Consider the following 24,395-nt stretch of genomic DNA (forward strand, 5'->3'; position numbering starts at 1 on the left):
GCGGCTGAAAAGAAACAAGGTGAAACCTTCATTTACAAAAGATGGGAGTACTAATGTGAGGTGGTTAAAAAACAAAGAATGCAAAATATTAGAAACATTTTTTTGAATGGAATTTGTTTGTAAGAGGCTGAGAGAGTGAGGAAGCAAGTATCCAGAAGATAGGAAATAAACAGGAATAATCTCATAAAATCAGAGAAAAAATGAGAAGAATATTCTGGCCAAGTAGAGATACACAGACAGTAGTGTGGAAGTGCATGTTGTGATGAGGATACTGTGATTGTGCGGTAGTATATGGATAGACTGGGTCACTGGGCGAAAACCAGGCAAATGGGGTTTAATGTGGCAGGAGGAATCAAAAGGCAGATTATTATCTACATGGAGAGAGACTGCAGGTGAGTGATGTTCAGGGGGATCTAGGTGTTCCAATGCTTGAATCACAAAAAGCTAGCAGGCAGGTTCGACAAGTAGTTAAGAAAATAAACGGCATTTTGACCTTTCATGTAAGGGAATTTAAAAATAGGGAGGTTTTGTTATAATTGTACAAGGTGTTCGTGAGGCCGCGTCTGGAATACTGCTTACAGTTGTGGCCCCATTACCTAAAAAAGGATATAGTAACAGTGGAGATGGTCCAAAGGAAATTCACCAGGCTAATGCCTGAGATGAGAGGATTGTCCTATCAAGAGAGACTAAATAGTCTTCGTCTGTATTCCTTGGCGTTTAGAAGTGTGAGAGGTGACCTTATTCAAACATAGTAAGAAGTCTTACAACACCAGGTTAAAGTCCAACAGATTTGTTTCGATGTCACTAGCTTTCGGAGCGCTGCTCCTTCCTCAGGTGAATGAAGAGGTATGTTCCAGAAACATATATACAGACAGATTCAAAGATGCAAGACAATGCTTGGAATGCGAGCATTAGCAGGTGATTAAATCTTTACAGATCCAGAGATGGGGTAACCCCAGGTTAAAGAGGTGTGAATTGTGTCAAGCCAGGACAGTTGGTAGGGCATCATTATTCAAACATGTAAGACCCTGAGGAGGCTTGACAAGGTAGATGGGAGAGTCTTGAACAATGGACATAACGATAAGACAAAAGGCCAGTCATTTCAAACTGAGGTGCTTGGAAATTTCTTCTCGCAGAGGGTAGTGAATCTCTGGAATTCTCTGCCCCAGAGGGTGGAGGAGGCTGTTGTGTTCCGTCCTTTGTACTCTACGAAAGAATCCACCAAACACTGTGACTTTCCAAACCAGAATCTTTTATTTAGTCTTGTGTGGCAAGATAGCAATCTGATACAGAGCACGTTATCATGGCGTCTGTCCCTCTGGAACTTGCACCTGGCACTGACCATTCACATGTATGTTTTATTATCCTTCTGAAGATGGTCGGATGTCTCTCCCCTTATATCGGAGTCACCGGTCACAAGGCCTTGGTCTGGAGACCGCATGGTGTGTCTGTACCGTCACCTGCTGGTTGGAGGTCGCACACCATCCATCTTTGATATCACCCATATCACCACAGAAGGTGGATCATTAGAAGTATTTAAACTGGAGGTCGATAAATATTTGATAGATCCAGGAATAGAGAGAGGGCATTTTTTAAATTTAGAGTACCCAATTCTTTTTTCCCCAATTAAGGGGCAATTTAGCGAGGCTAAACCACCTACCCTGCATATCCTTGGAGTGTGGGGGTGAGGCCCACGCAGAGACCATAAGACACAGGAGCAGAATTAGGCCAATCGGCCCATCGAGTCTGCTCCTCCATTCAATCACGGTTGATATTTTTCTCATCCCCATTCTCCGGCCTCCTCCCCATAACCCATGATCCCCTTATTAATCAAGAACATATCTATCTTTGTCTTAAAGACACTCAGTCATTTGGCCTCCACAGCCTTCTGCGGCAAAGAGATCCACAGATTCCCAGCCTCTGGCTGAAGAAATTCCTCCTCATCTCTGTTTAAAAAGATTGTCCCTTTAGTATGAGATCGTGTCCTCTGGTTCTAGTTTTTTCGACAAGTGGAAACATCCTCTCCACATCCACTCTATCCAGGCCTCACAGTATCCTGTACGTTTCAATAAGATACTCCCTCCTCCTTCTGGACTCCAACGAGTACAGCCCCAGAGTCCTCAACCGTTCCTCATACGACAAGCTCTTCATTCCAGGGATCATTCTTGTGAACGTCCTCTGGACCCTCGCCAAGGCCAGCACATCCTTCCTTTGATACGGGTCCCAAACCTTCTCACAATACTCCCAATGGGGTCTGACCAGAGCCTTTTACAGCCTCAGAAGTACATCTCTGCTTTTATATTCTAGCCCTTTCGACTGGAATGCTAACATTGCATTTGCCTTCCTAACTGCCGACTGAACCTGCATGTTAACCTGAAGAGAATCTTGAACAAGGGGCGGAATTCTCCGCAATCGGCGTGATGTCCGCCGACCGGCGCCAAAAACGGCGCAAATCAGTCTGCCATCGCGCCGCCCCAAAGGTGCGGAAGTCTCCGCATCTTGAGCGGCCGAGCCCTAACCTTGAGGGGCGAGGCCCGCGCCGGACTGATTTCCGCCCTGCCAGCTGGCAGGAAAGACCTTTGACGGGCGGCGCATGCGCGGGAGCGTCAGCGGGCGCTCACGGCATCCCTGCGCATGCGCAGTGGAGGGGGTCTCTTCCGCCTCCGCCATGGTGGAGACCATGGTGAAGACGGAAGGAAAAGAGTGCCCCCACGGCACAGGCCCGCCCGCGGATCGGTGGGCCCCGATCGCGGGCCAGGCCACCGTGGGGGCACCCCCCGGGGCCAGATCGCCCCGTGCCACCCCAGGACCCCGGAGCCTGCCCGCGCCGCCTTGTTCCGCCGGTAAGCGAGGTGGCTTAATGCACGCCGGCGGGACAGGCATTCCAGCAGCGGGACTTTGGCCAACCGGCGCGGCGTGATTCCCGCCCCCGCCGAATATCCGGTGCTGGAGAATTCGGCAACTGGCAGGGGCGGGATTCATGCCAGCCCCCGGCGATTCTCCGACCCGGCGGGGGGTCGGAGAATCCCACCCCAGGACTCCCAAGTCCCTTTGTGCTTCTGATTTCCGAAGCATTTCCCCATTTAGAATATAGTCTATGCCTTCTTCCAGAATTGCATAACTTCACACTTTTCCACATTGCATTCCATCCGCCACTTCTTTGTCCACTCTCCTAGCCTGTCCAAGTCCTTCTGCACCATCCCTGCTTCCTCAATAGTCCCTGTCCCTCAGAGATGGAGAGAATGTGCAAACTCCACATGGACAATGACCCAGGGCCAGGATCGAACTCGGGTCTTCGGCGCTGTGAGGCAACAGTGCTAACCACTGCGTTATTGTGCCGCCCCTGAATAGAGAGCGAGGGCTATGGGGAAATGGCAGCGAAGAGGAGTTGAGGCTGGCATAGATCAGCCATGATCGCATTGTATGAGGGAGCAGGTTTGAAGGGCCTGGGGGCCTGCTTCTATTTCTTGTTCAAACAAGAGTAATATCCAAGAAGCACAAACACAGATCCTGCAAGCAGGAGATGAAAAGTGAAACAAAAACAGAAAGATTGAGAAAGCAAAGCGGATAGAATCAAAAAACAGACAACAAGCGCGATTCTCCCGAATCTCCGCGATGGCCCGAAGGTGGTGTAAAAAGCGGCACGAACCACTCCGGCGTCAGGCCGACCGGAAGCTGCAGAATCCTCTGCATTTCCGGGGGCTAGGGCAGCGCCGGAGGGGTTGGCACCGTGCCAGCCAGCACCAAAGGGCTGGCGCGAGATAGCGCATGCGCAGAACTGCCACCCCAGTTCCACACATGCGCAGGCCGGTTGGCGTATTCCAGGGCATGCGCAGGGGGATGTCTTCTCCGCGCCGGCCATGACGGAGCCCTACAGGGGCTGGCATGGAAGGAAGGAGTGCCCCCACAGCCAAGGCCCGACCGCAGCTCGGTGGGCCCCAATCGCGGGCCAGGCCACCGTGGGCCGGATACCCCGTGCCCCCCCCCACTAGGACCGCAGGAGCCGGCCTACCAGCCAGGTCCGGCCATGTGGGACCATGTCCAATTCACGCCGGTGGGACTGGCCAGTAGCCGAAGGCCGCTCGGTCCATCGGAGCCCGGAGAATTGCCGGGGGGGATGCTGCCAACGGCCCCCGACTGGCACGGCGTGATCCCCGCCCCTGCCCGAAAACCGGTGCTGGAGAATACGGCAGCCAGCGTCAGAGGGGCGGGGCGGGATTCACGCCGCCCCCCCCCCAGGGATTCTCCGACCTAACGGGGGAGTCGGAGAAATATGCTGGATTCTCCGCCGGCGGGTTTCTCCGTTTTGCCGCCGCCCGGGGGTTTCCCGATGACGTGGGGCTGCCGCACAATGGGAAACCCCATTGAACGGCCAGTGTAATGGAGAATCCCGCCGGCGGCTCGAGGCAGAAGTATGGCGCAGCGGGTCAGAGAATTCAGGCCAATGTTTTGGTGTCAATGAGCAATTCCATGGAAAATACATTAATTTATTTTAAATTTGATAAAAATCGATTTGATGCTGACTTTTGACGATTCTGAAAGCCCAGCGGTCTTTTCCTCCTAACTTCCATCTAAACATTTCCACTGTAATATCAAAATGGAGGTGACTGTTGTGTTATGTACTCTGGGATAACACAGGCTGCAACTCGATGCAGCTTTGACCAAAAGATACTCCAGACTTTGAAGTAAATTCAATCTGATTTATTGAACCATTAGCACAGTTCTCTATGAGTTCGACTCTCCTGCTAATCTTGCGATCGTAACTCATCCTAACTAACCAGTCTGCTCCAAGCCACGTGGTGGGTGTGATGCTTCTGATCTGCCCCTGTCCTACTCTCGCCTGTGGAAAGAGACAGAGCATGTGTGCCCTGTCCTTTTATATGGGTTGTGTAATGCCCCCTTGTGGTAGTGTCACCTCTGGGTGTCTTGACTGCCCATTGGTCGTGTCCTATTCTATGTGTTCATTAGCTGTATGTCTGCATGTCATGACGTCTCTGGTGCTCCCTCTAGTGTTTACTTAGTCATAGTGTATTTACATTAACCGCTTGTGTATTTACAGTGATGCATGTCACCACAGTGACCATTGAAACTAATATTAACTCCCCTCAGCCTGTTACCCAGCATAAAATTGAACAGTCGGTCTCTATACTTTACCCAATAGACGTGAATTCAGACAGTACCTTTGGGAGTCCTGCTGCATGTTTCATCTGCGCCCCACCAGCTGAAGCAGTCTGTCCATGGCAGGTGTGATTGGAAGGAGGCGAACAAGTAGTACAGGCTGTAGGCGGTGATGCAGGTGTAGCAAATCGTGGCAAATCCTGATGCAAGGGCCATAGTGATCCCAACACCTTAAAATGATTAGATTAGATTTTATTGATATGAAATAAGTTACTTCATGCAGATGTAGCTGGCAAAACTAAGCAATTTTGTTCTATTGTTATCAGTAGAGCAGTGATGTTAGGCTATTCATGTTTGGATAATTTTCTAGAATTAAGGTGCAAACTAGGCCGAAGCTGCTTTTTTGTGGTGTATTACAAATAAGATGCCATAATGTTTAATTCGTGAAACGGCTTTTCTTAAAAGCACAAGTAGAGCAAAACCATCATAGTTCATGAAAGGTGAACCAGGACAATAATTGAGAGACGAGAGAAACTTTCCTAATTCATAGAAAACGGGGTCAGCGGCAGTTAAAACTTCAGGAAGCTGGAAGAATATGCAGAGAGAACCAAGGCTAACAGACATCTTCTTCTCATTAAAGCTCGTCTTGAGCAGCGGATGGCCTGGAGAGTTGCTTCTGATACATTCAGCATACCGTACATCTTAGCCAGGCGGAATAAACGGATGATGGTAAATCTGTCACACAAAATCGATGGATAAGGAATGTTCAGCCCTGGTCCTCGCCCTGATTTCCCACCTTTCTCTTGACGATCGCTTCTGTTGCCATCCTCTCACTAGACTGATGAAATCCATCTCCTGCTCCCACAATACTGCTCCCAACAGACTGTTGACAATCCAAATAGCCTTCTCCTCTATGTATTTTCTGATATTGTGAATGGTTCCCTCTATTCAGACAGTCCCCCCTTTTCTTCACCACTCTCCTCATAAAACCCTCTTTTTTTCCCAATTAAGGGGCAATTTAGCATGACCAATCCACCTACCCTGCACATCATTGGCTTGTGGGGGTGAGACCCAGGCAGACACGGGGAGAAGGTGCAAACTCCACATGGACAGTGACCTGGGGCCGTGAGGCAGCAGTGCTAATCACTGCGCCACTGTGACGCCCCATAAAATTCTCTCCTGACGACTCTGTCTTTGCAGCTACTGCTCAGTTACTGGGGCTGTTTAGCACAGGGCTAAATCGCTGGCTTTGAAAGCAGACCAAGGCAGGCCAGCAGCACGGTTCGATTCCCGTAACAGCCTCCCCGAACAGGCGCCGGAATGTGGTGACTAGGGGCTTTTCACAGTAACTTCATTTGAAGCCTACTTGTGACAATAAGCAATTTTCATTTCATTTCATCTGCAACCTCCCTTTCCTCTCCAAGGTCCTTCAATGAACCTGTTGTCACCTGACAAATTGGTGCCGATCATGCTCATAATTCAGTATTTAAATCGGAATTATGCCCGGCCAACCCTGAAGTGGCCTTTATCGAATCACAAATAACAATCTATGTTACTGTGATTGAGATAAAATGTACCTGCCCATCCTTCACAGAATGTTTTTTTTTGGTCCAGCCACTATCTATTGCCTCACCACTGCTTCCATCTCTGGCCAATGTCTGAATCTGACCCAGATCAATCACATACTTGGTTTTTGTGTTTACACCCGAGATGAACTACCCACTTCATTGCCAAAACTGGTTGTTTCCACCAGCTGAACATTTTCTGTCTCAACTTATCTGCTGCTGAAATCACCATTCATACCTGTGTTGGCTCCAGGCTTGACTATCCTAATGCTCTCCCGGTTGGCCTCCCATCTTCGCTCTTTCATATCTTTGTGCTCATCCAAATGTTTTCTGCCTGGATCTTAATTCGTCAAAAGTCCTATTCGCTTATTTCTCCTGTGCTTGCTGATCTAAATTGTACCCAGTCCACAAACTTCTCATCACTTGACAGTTCTTGCACATTTACCTGCAGATCTGTCCCTCTATCACTCTTACTATTTGGAGCCTATAGAATACACTCAGTAGGGTGAGCTTACTCATTTTGCTTCTCAGCTCTAACTAAGTACATTTTGCCCTTGTTCTCTCAAGCATGTGTTGCTAACTTTTGGTGGCTCTTAATTTGGTTCTGTTTAATCACGTCCCACCAGTAAATGTTGCTCGTTGTGTCTTTACTTAATTTGCTCTGTTTTATAACCTTTGCTCTAGAGTCGCCAGGTATCTTTCTGATACCACCTCTATGTATTTTCAAGTTCAAGTGCTGATCAATAACTCAATACACCAGTTAGTACGTTTCAAATCAAAACACATTTATTATACACAGTCAATCACTACTCATGCATTAAACTCTACTTACTGGACTATCTCTTACACTAAGAACTTTGGAACTGGCCCACCAGGTCAGGGGAACAAATGGCCTTTCATTCGATTCTGAGTCTGCAGGCTTCAAAGCTGGTATAGACTGGTAGCTAGGAGCGCCTATCTCGTAGCGTGCGTTGACTGGAGACTTACTTGGTTGGTGCAGCTGCTAGGCAGGACACGGTCAAGGGTTGTTTCGAGCTGCTGAGAGGCCCTGCCAAGAAGGACAAATTGAACTTGGGGACTCTATTTTATAGTCCCCAGGGGCTCCGCGCCCTTTTGGGCGGACCCCGTATCTAGTTCCAAGTGATTGGACTAAGTTCTGATAACTTGGATCGATTTCTCCAATACTGGAGCTGTTCCCTGATCGCTGGGCGGTTCCTAAGTGTCCGTTGGCCTTCCTTTGTCTTGGCTCCTGCTGGCGCCGAGGAGTCTGGCTTGGCCTTGTTTATCTTAACTGTTTCCAATTGTTCCCGGTGATCGCTCATTAATATGTAGATGGTTGTTCGTTTCTTCTCTGTCTGGGTTCCTGCAAGTTCTGATATACAGGAAACTTTGCACCTGCTTGTTTTTCCTGCGTTTGACTGAATTTCCCTGCATTCTTAGCGGATCTCCATTTTAAAGTCGGGAAGTGGCCAACCCAGGTGGCTACAAGCCCTCCTTGTGATCCCTAACGCGAAGCGTGAAGGATCACATAACTGCGTCGTCTTCACTCACTGACCCAGCGATCACTCTTCCATAGCCTCTACAATGACCATAACTATGCAAGAAAATTTTAACTGACAATTCTAAGTTGTGCTATGTCACAACAGGGACATGGAGTGCAACATATAAAAAAACAGGACCTCTAACTATCTTCCATAAACTACACTCACTTAAACATCCAATCATACTAACTTCCTAACAATACAAAAATAATGGCAGCATTCACATTTTCCTCTGGCTTGGCGGTCGCTCTCCTTCGCCATTTTCTCATGCGGATAGTCTGCACGATGCTGCAGAATATCGCCATGGCTAAAAGGGATTTAATTACATATGAAAGGGAGTACCACGTTATAAACCTATCACACCATAATGGTGTGTTGTTACTTGTCACCGGGCTCTGGGTGCTATGGGGAAATGAATCATTGACGGCCGGGGGGGGTTGGGGGTTCGCGTTCGCACGTAGCCGAATACAAATTATAATGATAACGAAAAACACGTATGATGTCTTCATTGTTCTCTTCTTTCTTCTCTTCTCTTTCTTTTCGTCTCTTCTCTCTTCCTGGAGCTTCGGGAATTATGTGGTTCAAGCATAGTTTCTGTTACTATCTTGTTTAATATCTTGTACGTTAGCATGTCTGTCTTTTAGTGCCAATTTCCCTTGAACATTTGTCACCATGTGTGACCCCCTCATTTTTTTTTTTAGCCGAATATTTGGACTAGACATCTAAGAAAATACTTAGATGATGACATTGAGTCTGACTCCCAAAACGAAAACCCCTTTGCGACCCTTTGCGACGTACTGCGAGCCGTCTCGCAGCCTGTGTAATTTAGCATCCCAGTGTTTGAGGATGTAAATAGCAGAGGGAAGCAACCTTAGGGTTGCCAAAACCAAACAAAAGAATTTTGAACGTAACGAGCCAAAATGGGGTGCATATGGGCCGCGGCGGGTAAGATTTGGATGGAATTCCGGGTAGGACGGTGATGAATGCCGTATGTGCTCTACCCGAGCGTAACTAACCAGAGGGGGGGGACCTCAGGCAGGGCGGGGACCAGTGCTGTTTCTCCACTGCAACCGGCAAGACGGGTAAGAATGTAGTCGTCGTGGGGGCTGCCTCTCGAATTAGGAGAGCAACTATGAGCCGGGTTCTGTCGACAGACTAGTTCCTCTGACCTATTGTCTGGGACAAACTTGTTCCATGAACAAGTTTCTGTCGACAGATTAGTTCCTTTGAACTATTGTCTGGGACAAACTTGTACCTTTAACAATGTTCTGTCGACAGACTAGTTCCCCTAACTATTGTCTGGGACAAACTTGTTCCATTAACAGGTTTCTGGGGACAACCTAGATCCTCTAACAGCCATTGGCCGGCAAAGGGGGTGGTGACGTGGGGCCATGAAAAAACTTTCCGAGTTTACACACAACACTTAACGATAACACAAACGAACAAACATTCAACAAACATGGTGCACGTTCCATCAGAAAGGACACCGTTTCTCCCAAGCGGTTCCGTTTAAAACATCATCTGGACACCTCAGTTATCAGTTGTGAACAGGGTCGCAAAGGGGTTCTCATTTTGGGAGTCAGACTCAATGTCATCATCTTCTCCCGGATGCCATACTCTTGAATGGATGAGGGTTGCTAAAGCTGCATGGTGTGACTTAAGGTCCATCTCGTCGTTTCGGACGAGCCTGTACGAATTGTCACAGTGCCAAATAGTCGTGTCTAATTCTGTGGAGATGGAGTCGGGGTCCTCATCGTAGGGCGATGGTCTTTGGTGAGGTTTGTTAAGGAATGTGATCAGGAAGGGATCACTCAAATCGTGTTCAGATTCGCTGGGTGTGGGGCCTGTTGCATGGGGATAGTAGGGAGGCGTGCTGTGGCTATCGTCTGTGTCACATTCGCTGTCGCTGCTGTTGCTATCTGGGGGCGTTCCGGGGCGGAGTCTAGAGCTCGGGGGTGGAGTCGAGGTCGAGTCCGTGGATGGGGTGGACGTGTTGGGGGAGGGTAGGGATACGTTGGCTGTGGGCGGGACGTGGTCTGCTGTGTCGAGCATGACGTGGTATGCGTGGTTAGACTGCGAGCCATATGCCTTGAGCTGGTTAATATGAAACCACGCGGTCTTCCTGTTGGGGTACTTAATCTTAGAAACGGAGGGGCTTACTTTGTTCGCAACGGAGTACGGACCCGAATACTTAGGTGACAGGAACGTGCTGGGGTTGTAAATGGAGAGCATGACCTGCTGTCCTACATCAAACTCAGTCGCATGCACTGTCTTGTCGAAACAGGCCTTGCTCTGTTTCTTCCTGGTGCCTAATTCTACTGCGGCTGCTAGCTGAGCCGTTTTTACATTCTCTACTAATTGTTTCACTGTGTTCTCGTGTGTGAGGGCCGCCACTTCGGGGCTGGTCAAGTCAAGTCCTAAAAAAACTTCTGTGCCTTTCATGATGCGTCCAGTCATGAGAGTGTGTGGTGTGTATCCTGTGGATGTCGAAACAGTGTTACGCAAAAACATTAGTGCAAAAGGGAGGATTGAATCCCAAGTGGTGTTGTTTTGTTGGACCATTTTCCTGAGGGTTGCTTTTAGGGTCCGATTTATTCGCTCCACGATACCACTTGACTGGGGGTGGTATGCGATGTGGAATTTTTGGGTAATGCCAAATATCGTGAGGATGTTCTTCATGACACGTCCCGTAAAATGGGAACCTTGGTCGGATTCAATGCTGCGGGGGAGTCCCCATCTCGTAAAGATGTGGTGGGTTAAAATCTTCGCTGTAGTCTTTGCCATGTTTGTTCTAGATGGGAATGCTTCTACCCATTTTGTAAATGTGTCTATAACAACTAACACGTACTTGTGACCATTCCTGCAAGGGGGCAATGGTCCTATAAAATCAATCTGGAGGTTAGTCCAGGGGCCATTAACGGGGCGGGTGTGGCTAAGCTGAGCTTTCTTCGCATATCTGTCCGGATTGTTTTGGGGACAGATAAGGCAATTTTCTACATAGTGCTTCCTTTAAATTCGGCCACCAACAGAGCTGCCTGAGGTGGGCTGTAGTGGGGTCAATTCCCTGATGCCCATGACGATCATGGAATAAACAAATAAGCTGATTCCTGTCCTGTTCAGGAACCACATAAAGGGTGTCTTTTAGGACCACACCATCATGTGTGGTCAGTGTATTTTTGAACCTATTGTGTGGGGCTGGAAATTTTCCTTTTAAAATCTCCCTGAGATTACCATCTTACTTCTGGGCCTGCACTAAATCTTCGATATTTGTCTGTGAGACCTGAATTGCATTCACTGGGGCGCTTTCGGCGGGGGGTTCCAAAAATATCCATGTCTGGAACCGACCTTAGCCAGTGCGTCAGCTTTTACATTTCCAGGTGGGGGAGGAACGGTGGTGACTTCGGACTTTAATAATACCAAATATCCTGTCCTGTGCTTTGTCCAAAATGTGCCGGAGCAATGGGGCTGAAGGGAGGGGTTTTCCGTCCGCGGAAACAAATCCTCTTGCTTTCCACTGGGGTAGGAATTCTGTGAGGCTGTTACAGACATAGAGGCTGTCCAAGTATATGTCTGCTGGGCTGGGGAAGGAATCTGGGTGATCTACAATGTATGCAATGGCTGCTAGTTCTGCCGCCTGTGTGCCTAAGTGTCCTGGCAGTTTTAACGAGATTTCTACTAGGGCGCGTCCCTGCGCGTCCTCAACATAGATGCCGCATCCTGTAATGCACTACCCGTTTAATATTGTGGAAGACTCATCCACATATATTCTCAAGGGTGCGCACGTGCCTGTGTGCTGGGGGCTCTGGGGTGAACCAACTATCTTTTTGGGGGGGTGTTTTTGCGATAAAGGGGCCTGTGTTGTGGTGCGGTGAGATGATTTCACATTCGTGGGGGGTGCCTGGGTACTGAAGGTTGTCGGCTAGGAAAGTGTGGGTCTTGGTCCTTTTAACAGTGATGTCCCGTCCCTGCAAACGAAGGGTCCATCTGGCTGCCCTGATCTGGCTTACTGTACCGTCCTTAAGTCATCCGTCTAGTAAAAGTTGGGTGGGGGTGTTTTCCGTGAGGATTGTGATGGGGTTTAGTGCGGTGATATATGAAAAGTATTGAACTGCCCAGAAAACTGCGAGCAGGTGCCTTTCACAGGCCGAAAATCCCTGCTCCACAGGATCTAAAACTCTGGAGGTGTAAGCCACGGGTCTTAACTGTTCGTGCCATTCCTGGAGTAGCACGGCCGAAAGCGTACGATCTGTGCTAACTATCTCTATAGCATAGGGGGAAAGCGGATCTGGACCCTGTAGTGCAGGGGCTGCAATGAGTGCGGGCTTTGGAACATAAGAACTAGGAACAGGAATAGGCCATCTGGCCCCTCGAGCCTGCTCCGCCATTCAATGAGATCATGGCTGATCTTTGTGGACTCAGCTCCACTCTCCGTCCCGTACACCATATCCCCGAATCCCTTTATTCTTTAGAAAGGTATCTATCTTTTTCTTAAACACATTTTAAGAAGGAGCCTCAACTGCTTCACTGGGCAAGGAATTCCATAGATTCACAACCCTTTGGGTGAAGAAGTTCCTCCTAAACTCGGTCCTAAATCTACTTCCCCTTATTTTGAGGCTATGCCCCCTAGTTCTGCTTTCCCCGACCAGTGGAAACAACCTGCCCGCATCTATCCTATCTATTCCCTTCATAATTTTATATGTTTCAATAAGATCCCCCCGCATCCTTCTAAACTCCAATGAGTACAGTCCCAGTCTACTCAACCTCTCGTCATAATCTAATCCCCTCAACTCTGGGATCAACCTAGCGAATCTCCTCTGCACTCCCTCCAGTGCCAATATATGTCCTTTCTCAGGTATGGAGACCAAAACTGAACACAATACTCCAGATGTGGCCTCACCAACCCCTTATACAATTGCAGCATAACCTCCCTAGTCTTGAACGCCATCCCTCGAGCAATGAAAGACAAAACTCAATTAGCCTTCTTAATCACCTGTTGCACCTGCACACCAACTTTGTGCGACTCGTGCACCTGCACACCCAGGTCCCTCTGCACAGCATGTTTTAACATTTTACCATTTAAATAATAATCCATTCTGCTGTTATTCCTCCCAAAATGGATAGCCTCACACTTGGCAACATTGAATTCCATCTGCCAGACACTAGCCCATTCACCTAACCTATCCAAATCCTTCTGCAGACTTCCGGTATCCTCTGCACTTTTTGCTTTACCACTCATCTTAGTGTCGTCTGCAAACTTTGCCACATTGCACTTGGTCCCCAACTCCAAATCATCTATGTAAATTGTGAACAACTGCGGGCCCAACACTGATCCTTGAGGGACCCCACTAGTTACAGGTTGCCAACCAGAGAAACACCCATTTATCCCCACTCTCTGCTTTCTGTTAGTTGACCAATCCTCGACCCATGCTACCACTTTACCCTCAATGCCATGCATCTTTAGCTTATGCAGCAACCTTTTGCGTGGCACCTTGTCAAAAGCTTTCTGGAAATCCAGATATACCACATCCATTGGCTCCCCGTTATCTACTGCACTGGTAACGTCCTCAAAAAATTCTACCAAATTAGTCAGACACGACCTACCCTTTATGAACCCATGCTGCGTCTGCCCAATGGGACAATTTCCCTCCAGGTGCCCCGCTATTTCCTCCTTCATGATAGATTCCAGCATTTTCCCTACAACCGAAGTTAAGCTTACCAGCCTATAATTACCCGCTTTCTGCCGACCTCCTTTTTTAAACAGTGGTGTCACGTTTGCTACTTTCCAATCCTCTGAGACCACCCCAGAGTCGAGTGAATTTTGATAAATTATCACTAGTGCGTAAACAATTTCCACGGTTGATTTTTCCCCTTTCTACTGTCTTTCTTTTTTGTCGGTATGAACCTTTCCTGAACACTGTGAAAGATCGCTCGGAATGTTCTCCATTGTTCCTCAACTGCTTCACCATGAAGTCTTTGCTCCCAGTCTACCTTAGCTAGTTCTTCTCTCATCCCATTGTAATCGCCTTTGTTTAAGCACAAAACACTAATGTTTGATTTTACCTTGTCATCCTCCAACTGTATTTTAAATTCCACCATATTGTGGTCGCTCCTTCCAAGAGGATCCCGAACTATGAGATCATTCATCAATCCTGCCTCATTACACAGGACCAGATCTAGGACCGCTTGTTCCCTTGTAGGTTCCATTACATACTGTTCCAGGAAATTATCCCGGACACATTCTATAAACTCCTCCTCAAGGCTGCCTTTACCAACCTGGTTAAACCAATCGACATGCAGATTAAAATCTCCCATGATAACCACTGTACCATTTCTTTGCTTATTGTCTGCCCTACCATCCTGTTACTATTTGGTGGCCTATAGACTACTCCTATCAGTGACCTTTTCGTCTTACTATTCCTGATTTCCACCCAAATTGATTCAACCTTGTCCTCCATAGCACCAATATCATCCCTTACTATTGCCCGGATGCCATCCTTAAACAACAAAGCTACACCACCGCCCTCACCGTCCATTCTATTCTTTCGTATAGTCTGATACCCTTGGATATTTAACTCCCAGTCGTGACCATCTTTTAACCATGTTTCAGTAATGGCCACTAAGTCATAGTCATTCACGATGATTTGCACCATCAACTCATTCACCTTATTACGTATACTACGAGCATTCAGGTAAAGTACACTTATGCTGTTTTTATGTCTTTGTTATAAATCCTAACACCTTGATCAGTAACTTTTCGCAAATTATTTTTCCTCTTACCCTTTCTCCGAATTTTCCTTGTCTTTGAACCCATATCTCTACATAATAACCTGTCACGTAACCTGCTGCCTTGCTCTCCATTAACCATTATACTGTCCATAGCTTTACCCTTCCCTTCCCCCCAACTTGCTACTTTAAAGTCCTTGTGACCAACCTATTTATCCTATTCGCTAGAACACTGGCCCCAGAATGGTTCAGGTGAAGACCGTCCCAACGGTACAGGTCCCTCCTGCCCCAGTACTGATGCCAATGCCCATGAAATGAAATCCCTCTTTCCTGCACCACTCCTTTAGCCACGTGTTAACTTCCCTAATTTTCTCAACCCTATGCCAATTGGCACGTGGCTCGGGTAGTAATCCAGAGATTATAACCCTGGAGGACCTGTTCTTTAATTTAGTCCCTAGTGTTTGATAATCCCCAAACAGGCCCTTTAAACCATCTACAGCATCAGTGTGCCGCGGAAGCCATTCCCAAGGGGCTCCTTTCTTTAGGAGTTCCAAGAGGGGTGCTGCTTTGGTGGCGAAACCGTCAATATGGTTTCGGCAGTAGCCAACCAGTCCTAAAAACGACTGGAGGGCGGAAACTTTCTGGGGAAGGGGCAATTTGACAATCGAGTCAATTCTTTTATGCTCGATCTCGCGTTTACCATGCGTGATAATCGTTCCCAAATATACCACTTTGTTTTCCAAAATTTGGGCCTTCTTCGGGTTCACTTTACATCCAATTCGCTGTAGGAGTTCCAGGAGTTCGGACAGAAGCGCGATGTGCTCTGCCTTGGTGTCTGTCTGCAGTAATAGGTCGTCTACATACTGGACCAGACATTCGGGACGAGAAAATTTTGATAAACCATTGCCCAGCTGTCGGTGTAAAATGGAGGGGGAGTTGTGGAATCCTTGTGGAAGGCATGTCCATGTGTACTGCTGACCTTTAAAAGTGAAGGTAAATTTGTACTGGCACGCTTTTGCCAATGGAATGGACCAGAATCCGTTACTGATGTCCAAAACCGTAAAATATCATGAGTTGAGTCCCTGTTTGAGCATGGTCTCGGGACTTGTGGCTACCATGGGGGCTGCTGCGGGGGTGACTTTGTTGAATTCCCGGTAATCGATGGTCAGTCACCATGATCCATCGGGTTTTCTCACTGGCCAAATCGGGGCACTATTAGTAGAGGCTACTGATCTAGTATGCCTTGTTCTAATAAACTATCAATAACTTTTGAGATTTTTCCCTCTGCCTCTTGGGGAAATCCATATTGCTTCTGGGGTCGAGGGTCAGGTCCTGTTATTTGAACCGAACCAGCCATCCTGCCGCAGTCATGTTTATGACTTGCAAATGCGGTCCTGTTTTTCTGGAGAACTGCCCTAACCTGTCTGTCTGCGCTAATCGTGGTCGGGTCAAACCAAAAATCGGCGACTGCGCTAATCCTATTAGCAGACTCACCTACTGTGAGCGTTGCGGGGGCTCTTGCTGACTTTGTCATTTTCCAGACACATTGATTTACTGGGTCAAATGACAGGTTGTGGGAGTTCATGAAATCGACGCCCAAAATGTGTTCTGCTGTGTGGTCCAGATCAACCAAAACTATGGGGTGTTTTATTGTAATGTTGCCAATTTGAATGGGTACAGGGGCTGTGATGTGTCCCTGTTGTGCGTGGCCTGTGAAGCCGCTGAGGGTGATTGTGGCTGTAGTGGGTCACGTGTCTTTTTGGAACATGGTGGAGGAATTAATTGTGTTGTGGGACCCTCCTGTGTCCCAGAGAAATTCGATGGGCTGTCCCTGTATTTTCGCTGCAATGACTGGTCGGCCGGACCTATCCCAAAGGGTGTCGCAGACCCAACTGGGGAAGCCTGAACACCGTCAGTCAGTTCCGTTCATGTCTGTCTTGTCTGGACGGGTGCTTACACTATGAATGGGCTTTGTCATGTTACTATTCAGAGTGCCTGCCTGCTGGGCTCTCTGTGGCTTTCGTGGGGCATTGCACTCTTGTGCAAAGTGACCTAATTGTCCACAGTTGTAACACTTCTGTGGTTTCTGTGGGGGGCTGTTCATGCCTTCGTTCACCCATGCGGGGTTCTGTTGCGCTTTAACTGCTTGAATATCTGCCTCTGCCTGCTGTTCTTCGGGTTTTCTAATCGCGGGCTTGTTGTGGACAGATTTCTCCCAGGCGCGGACAACCTTTTTAAAACCCACTTTTCGTTGTGCGTTTCTTCCGAGGGGTCATAATTAGTACAAGCTTTTTGTCCTGCCTCTGTGGCATGGGAGATAAGGGTGCGGGTCCATTTGGCCATGTTGTCTTGGGACAAATGGGCTATGTTTCCGAAAACGGCTGTAATATGAATCCACAGGCATCCAGCAAACGCTGTAGGGTGTTCTGTTTTCTTCTGCCTGCACTTATTCAGGCCTTCTACTGGGTCACCTCTGTTATAACCGATCGCGTAAAGGATCGCCGTGTGCATCTCTGCAAGGGTGCCTCCTCCTACATTCTGTGGGTCGGGAAGGGCTGCTACAACAGAAGGGTCTAAGTTTAAAACTGTGAGCTTCACTTTCTCACGCTCATCCAGGCCGTACATGGTCGCCTGCTGCTTCACTCTAGCAAAGAAGTGGTGGGGGTCTGAGGTGGGGAGGAACGGTGTGATCTTTTCGCACGCGTCCCATAATTGGGTCACGGTTAAGGGGGCGGTGTAAAGGAATTCCGCGTCTCCGTCCGATGTGACTGTGCGGTGGGTAGTTACTGGATTCATGGGTGCCTGATCTATCTGCTCTGTGGGGGGGTTGGGGTGCTTTTCTCCTTTGGGGCTTTCCTTGCGCACATGTTCCCTGTACATATCTATGCGCGGTTTCGTTTAGTTCTTGCCAATCAGGGCCGTCTTCTTCATCTAATTGGGATCCAAAGGTGCTTTGAAACCCATTTTGCACTGAAAGCAAAGACTGCAGTTCCGCAATCTGCTTCCGGCATTTTGCATGATCCACTGAGCTTTGTCTGTGCTCTGTGGTGGCATCATGGAGTGCTCTTAACACTGCTTTTAGATCGCTGCACTGTCTTTGCAATGCCTCTACCTGTTTCTCTGTCTCTTCTCTTACCAGGACTGCACATTGCGTGTCCTGATAGGCCTTATCGTATTGGGTTTGGAAGCTGCTCAGATGCACTAGACAAGACTGGTGTGCCCACTTGGCATCATCCACCTCTCCGTCCTTTGCTGCCAACTTCCTTCTCAATTCTACATTCTCTCTCTCGACCTCACTAACATCGACCTTGCTCATTCGATGTCTCTCTTCTATCGCTTTGCAGAGCGTCCGAACGACCTCCTCTGTGCCTCGCAATTGTGCCAGACAGGACACGATTGCCATCGGCTTGCGAGCTTTCCCTCAGCTCTTCTTATGGATTTTGCTCACGTTCTCCCACCAAGTATGTCCTATACTCCCGGGACCAGTTTCCTCATTTGAACAAAAGTCACCCCAAAGGGGCCATCCCTTCCCTTTGAGGTACCTTATAATCTCAACTTCCCAAACGGGACACTGACCTACTCTGCTGCTGGCCGCTGCGACCACAAATTCTTGAGGGTTCATGAGGCGTTCCATTGCCTTCATTGCCATTTTTCCTATCTGAATGCTATCTTTTAAAATTTGGAACGAGGGGTACAAAGGCGGTGCTGTAAACACGCGTACGGCGTTCGCTATTTTCTGCAATACAAACTACCGACAGTTTTCCGCAACAAAATCTATCAGTTTTACCTCATTGCCCTGTTAGTTACGCATGCATTAACATGCTTCCGAATTATGAGGATTGATTAGAACTGCGTGAACATTTGTGAATGTTTCTGTTCCCAATTGGCCTCTCAATTCAAATTTTGGGCTCTCTCGAAGTGGTTAGGCCACTTCTAAGTCGGATCCCGTCAGATGTCACCAGTAAATGTTGCTAATTTTGGTGGCTCTTAATTTGGTTCTGTTTAATCACGTCCCAGCAGTAAATGCTGCTCATTGTGTCTTTACTTAATTTGCTCTGTTTCATAACCTTTGCTCTAGAGTCGCCAAGTATCTTTATGATACCACCACGAGGTTCAAGTTCAAGTGCTGATCAATAACTCAATACACCAGTTAGTACGTTTCAAATCAAAACACATTTATTATACACAGTCAATCACTACTCATACATTAAACTCGACTTACTAGACTATCTCTAACACTAAGAGGCCTATACTTAGCTTTGGAACTGGCCCACCAGGTCAGGGGAACAAATGGCCTTTCGTTCGATTCTGAGTCTGCAGGCTTCCAAGCTGGTATGGACTGGTAGCTAGGAGCGCCTGTCTCGTAGCGTGCGTTGACTGGAGACTACTTGGTTGGTGCAGCTGCTAGGCAGGACACGGTCAAGGGTTGTTTCGAGCTGCTGATAGGCCCTGCCAAGAAGGACAAATTGAACTTGGGGACTCTATTTTATAGTCCCCAGGGGCTCTGCGCCCTTTTGGGCGGACCCCGTACTTGGTTCCAAGTGATTGGACTAAGTTCTGATAACTTGGATCGATTTCTCCAATACTGGAGCTGTTCCCTGATCGCTGGGCGGTTCCTAGGTGTCCGTTGGCCTTCCTTTGTCTTGGCTCCTGCTGGCGCCGAGGAGTCTGGCTTGGCCTTGTTTATCTTAACTGTTTCCAATTGTTCCCGGGGATCGCTCATTAATATGTAAATGGTTGTCAGTTTCAGTGCTGTCTGGGTTCCTGCAAGTTCTGATTACAGGAAACTTTGCACCTGCTTGTTTGTCCTGCGTTTGACCGAATTTCCCTGCATTCTTAGCGGATCTCCATTTTAAAGTCGGGAAGTGGCCAACCCAGGTGGCTACACATGTCCCCTTATTCCAACAGTACGATGTATTCCCTATTCATTAAGGAAGTAAAGTTGCCATTGTCCCAGGTGGCAGTGATTTAATCTGAAGATCACCACAACTCAGGCGAGGGTCAAGGTTGAGAACTATTACTGCCACACCATTTCCCATTATCCCTTTTTTATTTTGATGAACACAGTTAATCTTGAATGTTAAGAACCCACATGCATACATTCTAAGCTGGCTTTGTATTCTTTATTGTCCTTCTTAGTCTGCTCCTACCTAATGCGCTACTACTTTCTTCTCCAGGGTGAGTCAACATCCTCACTTTTGACACATTGGGCGGGGTTCTCTCAGCCGGCGCCGGTTCGTAGAATTGCTGGGCCGGGCGCGATTCGCGCGATGCCGCCTGACGCCGGTCCGCCGAGTCCCTTTCCAAGGACACTGAACCCATCCCGTTGAGGTACAATACTTCTCTTTTGAATAGGTGCCTTCTATAGATCGTCAATGTGAAGGATGGTAATTGCAGCTTCTCTTGAAAATTTCAGACTTTTTTGAGCAAAATGGGACTATGTCCCCAGGCCGGCGTACAAACGCTGGAGTTTTACTCCAATTTTACTGAAAGAAGTTGACCTAATTCAATGCCCTGCAGGAGGCTAGCAGCGACCCGGAGTGATTCTCGCAGCTTTAGATGCGGATACGGGCTCCTACACTTCCGTTTTGGAGTCCGCACGGCGGACGGCGGTGGCCTCTGGCTGCAAGCAGAAAATTTAGACCTCCCCCCGCCCCCCCCGATCGGCTGCGCGCACAAGCATCTAACCCCGCGGATCTAACCCCCGGCGGCCTATAAGGCGACCCCCCCCCCGTATCCAATCCCCCCACCCCCTCCCCCACCAGGGCGGCCGCGGATTGAGTCCGCAGTCGCCATGCCAGCATCCCGACCAGCAATAGGTGGTTAGTTCCACACCGTCGGGAACTCGGCCGGTCGGGAGCGGAGGATCGCTGGGCGGGCCTCTGGCAATGGGCCCCCAGCCGCGCAATGTACTCCGCGATCATGCCGATTTTCGGGTCCCGGAGAATCGCCGGACCGGCGCCGGGCCCAATTTTGGCGTGAAAGTGGATTCTCTGCCACCACGCCAAATGCGATTTTGGCGCGGGGCTGGGGAGAATCCAGCCCATAGTTGGCTCAAATACACCAGCTTGCTTGTTGTCCCTTGGTTTTCCATTTATTAAATCAAGACCAATCTATTTGAGACCAGAGCTGGTCTCAATGCACCAAGAATTTGTAGCCCTCTCACCCGCACCATGATGCAAGCCACACATTAACCCTCCCCATTTCTATTCTTGACAGTTTATTGTACTGGGTGGAATCCAGAGAGATTACTTACACTTGGGGTTCTATTTTTTAACATTCTTCCGGGTTCTTCAAAATTGAAACGTTGATTCTCAATACCTGCCCTCTCTATGATGTGGAGATGCCGGCGTTGGACTGGGGTGAGCACAGTAAGAGGTCTTACAACACCAGGTTAAAGTCCAACAGGTTTGTTTCGATGTCACTAGCTTTCAGAGCGCTGCTCCTTCCTCAGGTGAATGAAGAGGTCTGTTCCAGAAACACATATATAGACAAATTCAAAGATGCCAAACAATGCTTGTAATGCGACCATTAGCAGGTGATTAAATCTTTACAGATCCAGAGATGGGGTAACCCCAGGTTTAAGAGGTGTGAATTGTGTCAAGCCAGGACAGTTGGTAGGATTTCGTAGGCCAGATGGTGGGGGATGAATCCCAGGTCCCGGTTGAGGCCGCACTCATGTGTGCGGAACTTGGCTATAAGTTTCTGCTCGGCGATTCTGCGTTGTCGCGAGTCCTGAAGGCCGCCTTGGAGAACGCTTACTCAGAGAATCAATGTTTTTCACCCTCTGGTCTCCTGCCCGGATGAACAATCTTCACCCAATCACCAGAACCTTCCAGCCCCTTCCACAGGCCTTCCGGTCCCTTCATACTAAATGGATGTTTGAATAGCACACGGTGTTGCTCTCTGTTTGCTCTAACCAGATGGCTTTGATGTGCAGTGTTGATCAGAGAACAACGAGTCTTGTAAACCAACAAACTATTTATTCAACATTACAATTGGATTCAACACATATCCCTATGACCTAACAGTTGATTAAACACACATAAACCATATTCATCTAACATCTAAATTAACTACTCTCATGCTCTCTCACTATCTTCAGTACTCCTCGCTCAGCTCAGCTCAACTCAACTCAGTTCACCCCAGCTCAACTCAGCTCAGCTCAACTCCAGCTGCTGCTCCTATTCCAACATCCTGTCCCACCAGGCTCTGCCCTCTCATATACCTCCGAGTCTAGCTCCCTCTAGTGGCTCTCTATGTGCACATACTAACCCTGAGTTTACTGGCATATATGATAATACCACACACACCACATCCCCTGTGGGGGGATCCCGTCATGGTCGGCCTGGTAAATTCAGTAAATAATCTAAACAATCAACTGCAATAACCATTAAATATTGCTTGAGCAAAGAGACATGTTGCTTAAGCTTTTGTCTTGCATTCATTCGGACAAATGCAAGGGTGTCAAATTTCAAGCAATCACCATTTATACTACAGGAGGAAAAGGATCTGGATTGTTGGCAGTCAACACTGATTGACCAAGGTGTTGCCATGGGGAAAGCAACAGGGATTGAGAGACTGCACCAAGAGATTGGGTCCCTGTGGACTAGTGTATGTCGCTTCCAGAAAGATTAAAGGAACCTTGTTGCCAATTCGACGAAGTATCCTAAACGGGCCATTAGTGTATCTATGAGCACTCTCAGAACCATTCAGCAAGCACTCCGCAGTCACTGAATCACATTCTTTTTAAAATATATATTTTATTCAGGCATTTATAATTTTAACAGCTAGGTATTAACAGTAACAAAACACCCCCCCACTCCCGCCCCAAACAACCAAACCCCAGCCAACATGACTTACATAAACAGGACCTCCATTCACAAACCTCCTTGCCTCTACCCTTCCTAACCTCAACTTCCCATGCATCTCTCTCCCCCCCCCCCCCCCCCCCCCCACACCCGACATCTTAATTTTTCTCGAGGAAGTCAACAAACGGCTGCCACCTCCGGGCGAACCCCTGCAATGATCCCCTCAGGGCAAACTTAATTTTCTCAAGTCTGAGAAATGCCGCCATGTCTCTAACACGTAGCCCCGCCACATCAGGAGTTCCGAGTACCTCCATCCTAGTTAGATCCGTCTCCGGGCCACCGCGGAGGCAAAGGCCAGGACATCGGCCTCTCTCACCCCTTGGTCTCCAGGATCTTCCGAAACGCCCAAAATCACCAGCTCTGGACTCGGAGCCATCCTTACCTTTAGTACTTCCGACATGACGTCAGCAAACCCCTGCCAGAAACCCCTCAGCCTTGGACACGCCCATAACATCTGGACATGATTCACGGGCCCACCCGCACATTGCCCAGACCTGTCCTCCACCCCTTCAAAAAATCTACTCATCTGGGCCACCGTCATGTGCGCTCTGTGGACCGCCTTGAATTGTGTCAGGTTGAGCCTGGCCCACAACGAGGATGCATTGACTCACCTGAGGGCCTCCTCCCATAATCCGGCCTCCAACTCCCCACACTAAATCACATTCAACAGTAGATATTTGGGCTTTGCAAGCACAGGCTGTTTGAGTACAGTCTGTACCTTATAGTCTGGTTGTGTAGCCATTTGCTAGAAATGACTAACATTCGTAGACATGGAACCGATCTCTGCAAACTAAAGAAATATGTTCAAACCTTGCACCTTTTCTTTGAATTATCAGCAATGTTGGGAGCCTATTCATCCCCTTTGCTTCCTCCATGGCATGTTCAAACATACAAAAAGAAATAGGAGTGGAAGCAGGCCCCACAAGCCTGCTCTGACATTCAGTAAGATCCTGGCTGATCTCTTTGTGTTTCAATTTCTACATTCCCATCTGACCCAATCCCCTTTGGCCTGCTGTGTGAAATCACGTGACAGAGCTTTCATATGTATCAGGTAAAACATTTTTAGTTGTAAACATTCAAAACCCTGACTGTACCTCGCGGCCGATGGTGCCCCTCCCCCCAACCCCACCCCCACACCCCCGGTGGCTACTCAGTGATCCTCGTTCTCATGAAGCTTCCCTGGTCTGCAGCTACATCGAGGGGTGTCCCCGGGATGCACGTCAGAGGTGGAGACAGCCTGATGCTTTATACTCCCTGTGGCCTGAGCGTTCCCTCTTTCTTGATGGTGCCGTGGGGTCCTGGGTGACTCCATGGGAGTGAGCTCTGAAGATCCCTGTGTCATCCAGTGGCTCCGGATTGTGTTTACACCCTCAGCAATGCTCCTCAGTGACTGGCCATGCTCTGCAGTACACCGCCAACGTCCCCCAGCGACTGGGACATTCTGCCGACGCCCTCAGCTATGCCTTGGCCACCACCAGTCATGGCACTGATGTCGTGCTCGAGGCTCTCCACCGCGGTCGCCACCCTCGCAGTGTTGGCCTTGGTGCCACGCATTGCCGGCGCTAACTACTGCGCCC

At 48.5% G+C, this 24,395-nt stretch overlaps 1 protein-coding gene across 4 annotated transcripts in view; it reads right to left on the reverse strand.

The window, feature by feature from the left end:
- LOC140420927 (sodium- and chloride-dependent neutral and basic amino acid transporter B(0+)-like) overlaps positions 1-24,395 on the reverse strand; it is a 149,126-nt gene that overhangs the window by 109,520 nt on the left and 15,211 nt on the right. For all 4 annotated transcript variants that reach the window (XM_072505086.1, XM_072505085.1, XM_072505088.1 and 1 more), the window contains one exon: positions 5,181-5,348. In XM_072505086.1, coding sequence (XP_072361187.1) covers positions 5,181-5,348 — 168 coding nt within the window. The remainder of the gene's footprint in view (positions 1-5,180; positions 5,349-24,395) is intronic.

Source organism: Scyliorhinus torazame, chromosome 5, assembly GCF_047496885.1.
Source record: "Scyliorhinus torazame isolate Kashiwa2021f chromosome 5, sScyTor2.1, whole genome shotgun sequence".
Taxonomy (NCBI): domain Eukaryota; kingdom Metazoa; phylum Chordata; class Chondrichthyes; order Carcharhiniformes; family Scyliorhinidae; genus Scyliorhinus; species Scyliorhinus torazame.